At 51.9% G+C, this 3,687-nt stretch overlaps 1 protein-coding gene across 1 annotated transcript in view; it reads left to right on the plus strand.

Annotated features, from left to right (window-relative positions):
- Positions 1-1,925, plus strand: part of LOC104083231 (androgen receptor-like) — a gene marked incomplete at both ends in the record, with an annotated part of 16,756 nt that extends 14,831 nt beyond the window's left edge. Inside the window, one exon of the mRNA XM_009586644.1 lies at positions 1,638-1,925. Within this exon, the coding sequence (XP_009584939.1) occupies positions 1,638-1,925 (288 nt within the window). The remainder of the gene's footprint in view (positions 1-1,637) is intronic.
- Between the last annotated feature and the right edge of the window lie 1,762 nt (positions 1,926-3,687).

Genomic DNA, 3,687 nt, shown 5'->3' on the forward strand with positions numbered 1-3,687 from the left:
TGGGCCCTGACGGGCACTCATTATTCATCTTTGGAAGATACAGTTCGGTTTTTATTGCTTCTTTTAAGCCTGGGAGCTTTTCTCTCCTAGCAGCACTCCTGTCTCTAAAGGTCCGGTGCCAAGCACGACCATGAGACATGGTTTCTGCCTCGGGTGGAGTCAGCCCCGGTGCCTCCTTCCTGAATTGACGCGAGGTTGTTTGGAAACGTGGGATCAGCGTTCCGCGCTCCCCTCCTTCCGTGCTGCCTGCCCCGCCGGAGGGGTGGGCGAGCGGAGGCCGGGTGCCCTGGCCGGCCTCCCCCCGCGCAGGCGACGGCTGAAGCACGTCACGCTGCACTGCAGCCCTGTGCTCCTCTTGCTCTCGCTTGTTTTCGTTACTCTTTTCGCCTCCTTTTTTACAGAGCAGCCCGTCTTAATTGCTCTTACAGTAGATCATCCAAAGTACATTACTTAAAGATCAACGTTTTGAATTGATTTACAAAGCTGCACTTTAACTTGACATTTTTATGTTTCACTGCTTATTTTTCTAATTACAGCTGAAAGGAAATTTGAGATAAGTATCATGTAAAGAAGGAGCCAAAACCCCGAGGACAATTGGTTTGATGTTATATTCTCTGCTTGAATTAAGCAATTGGCTTTTTTTCTCTAATTAATTAGGGTTTTTGGAGTCGGTAAGGGGTGAAAGCTGTTCCTGTCTGCAGTAGCCTGCTAACCCCTGTTCTGCTGAACAGTCTTGTAGATACCAAATTAGGTGGACACTGACTCTCCAAGAATTCTGAAGTCACCCATGTGAAGCTCCTGGTGTATCTGGCTAGCAGACTGGCATCTGTAATTAAGAGCCGGCTGCACAGGAGAGACACTTTGTCACAGTGACATGGGCACAGTCGTTAGCAGTCCTCACCCCACAAGCCCACTCTGTTGATGTTTCTCTTAAGGCTGGCCAGCAGACCAAGGCCAGCCCTGCTCAAGTCTTCTCCTTGTTGGTGGGCTAGCTGGGGAGACCCTAGGGAAACAGCCGTGGGACCACCTGCTAGCTTTTAAAATGTATTTTCCATAATGTATTTGTAGAGTAGTGACCCAGCTGGAAGAGCTTGGCTGTAGGGCAGCAGGGGTTGCAGGAGCCCCGGGCAGGGAAAAGACTTTTCTCTCGGTTGCAGCCTGCTTCCACTCTGGCCTGGGATGGAACAATCCTGCTTGAGCATCCGAGTGCAATGGCTTTTTTCCCTGGAACGTGTCCGTCTACTGAATTTATTTGCTTGCATTGCTTCCTTTTTTAATTGCATGGGAGTAATTGTTTGAATCGAGTCACCTCTTCCCTCTTTTCCCCAGTTCTTCTCCATTTCTAAGTGGGAGTTAATGTGAGACCAGTCACAGCTGAGGATGTAAATGATGCTTGTTCCTTTCCATATAAGATTAACGAGCAATTGGATTTCCTTGTGCAGTGTGTGCTCCCTTTTGTCCTTAGGTGAGGTCTGCAATGCCGAGGCACTCTTTGGGTGGCATCCACTGAAGGAGTAGCTGCTGCTGGCCATCGGTTTCCCTTTCCTCATAAATATAAGTGATGGACCTGGAGGCCAAGAAGCCTCAAAGTTTCTTTTTATTTTTAAGCATCACACTAAAATGTGTCATTTCCACAGCCCGCAAGCTGAAGAAGCTGGGTAACCTGAAGACACCAGATGACGCAGAGGCAGCCAGCTCATCCAGCCCCACAGAGGAGCAAGCTCCCAAGATGGTCATGACGCGCATTGATGGGTATGAGTGCCAGCCCATCTTCCTCAACGTCCTGGAGGCCATTGAGCCTGGCGTGGTGTGTGCCGGCCATGACAACAGCCAGCCGGACTCCTTCTCCAACCTGCTGAGCAGCCTGAACGAGCTCGGGGAGAGGCAGCTGGTCTACGTGGTCAAATGGGCAAAGGCCTTGCCAGGTGAGGAAGAAAACTAACAGATCCCGTCCCTTCCCTGGCACCTTCCTAAAGCCCCTTGCTTGCATCGCCCGGGGTGGGGTTCGAAGGAGGTGGTCTGCAGCCCCTGTCCCACCATCACACAGTTCCTTGGGGGGTGTCTCCACAAGGTGCCTGGCTGTGTAATGTCTCCATAAAGCAGGCTGCAGCAGCAGCAGTTTGTCTCCTTTGGGTGGCTGGTTGATAGGAGAGGTGACTAGGGGCTGACAAAGTATGTAGAAACTTGCGCTTTTGGGTCTGTCCCCGCTGATAGCCCCCGCCGCACAGTATCATGTAGGCATGCGTCTGCTTCCCCGTGGGGGAAGGGCTGTTGCTGGTCGGGGGTTCGGGGTCTTGCTCTCTTCCTGCTCTCCTCGCGGGGGTTTTGCTGCACTTCCAGGGCTGTGTCCACCAGACCTGCAGAAGTCTTCTCTAAACAAGTATTAGCCCCAACCTGTAATGGTGAAAAGGGTAGATTCCCAGGTGAATCAGAAGTGTGCCACTTCATGATGTGAAAGTGAGATGGGGGAAACTGAAAGCAGCTGAGGCTTCAGAGACGGGAGGGGTCCTTCCTTGCCATTTTTGTATTTCACAAGCCGATAAATTGTAAAATAGCAAAAGAGAGATATAAAATCCCAAAGGGCAGTCAGGTTGCTCTTGTGTGACAGGCTGCTGGAATATATTTATGATGCACTCAGAGTCGTGATATGGGAGTACGTTAGGGTCGGGAGGTTTCCAAATGGTAATAGTTGTCAGGTGCTGTAAATGAAAACATCCCGGTGATGTGTGTTTCATTGAATACATCCTTGGCTCTGAGCGTAGAGGTTACCAGTCTGTAACATACTGCCCGTTGCATGTCGTAATCCTGCCAACTGAATGAGTGAAAGGACAGAAGACTGAGGTCACTCTGGGTGCAGCGGGATCCAGTTCACCACCCAGCATCCCCGAGACCGGGGCGTGGGGACGAATCCAGGCTGCCTTCCCCACCCTGGCCCTGTTCCTCAGGAAATGCCACAGAAAACAGGGATCCTACTCTTTGTGTGCAGGGTGATATAACCAAAGGAGGAGACTGAGGCAAAGTGAGTTTGCCACTATATGCCAAACCCTGGTGATGAACTGCAGTCAGACGTTTGACGTTCCCGGAAAGCCAGCAGTCCCCTTGGAAGTAGCTTGGCTGGTGGTCCAGGAGGGGTGTTAGTCTGAATGTGCTTAAGTGCAGAATAGGCCATTCTATTTCTTATATTCTTGAGTCAGAAAAGGTTCATCTAGCTTGTGAAGCCAGGGACAAATCATGCTTTCTCTTCCGGCTTATCTACATCAGACATCAAGATTTCTTCAGAAAAGTACACGGAGACACCACCAAACTGCACTGGCAATCCGGGGGCTGAGGTTGTGAAACCGTGGTAGTGCTAATGGAAAGGGAGAGTGCTTTCAAAAACATTTTTCATCATAACCACCCCCTTACCACAGGCTTTTACTCTCCTGTACTGCACCTGATCTCCGACCCCGTGGTGCCTGGCCGCGCGGCAGGGTCAGCTGCTGCGCCGCCGCCTCCCGGCGCCCGCTCTGCCAGTGACGGCATCTGGGCAAAACGAATTCTAATCTTCTTCTGTCTGAGCGGTCCCCGCTCTCTGGGCAGTTGCAGTATAACCGCAACCCCCTCCGCAGGCCGGGGGCTCCCCTGCGGAGGCCAGCTCTCCTGCCGTGGAGGGATGCTGCCTGGCTGCCCTCCCCGTCCTGCCGGCCG

The sequence above is a fragment of the Fulmarus glacialis genome, unplaced genomic scaffold (genome assembly GCF_000690835.1).
Source record: "Fulmarus glacialis isolate BGI_N327 unplaced genomic scaffold, ASM69083v1 scaffold27471, whole genome shotgun sequence".
Taxonomy (NCBI): domain Eukaryota; kingdom Metazoa; phylum Chordata; class Aves; order Procellariiformes; family Procellariidae; genus Fulmarus; species Fulmarus glacialis.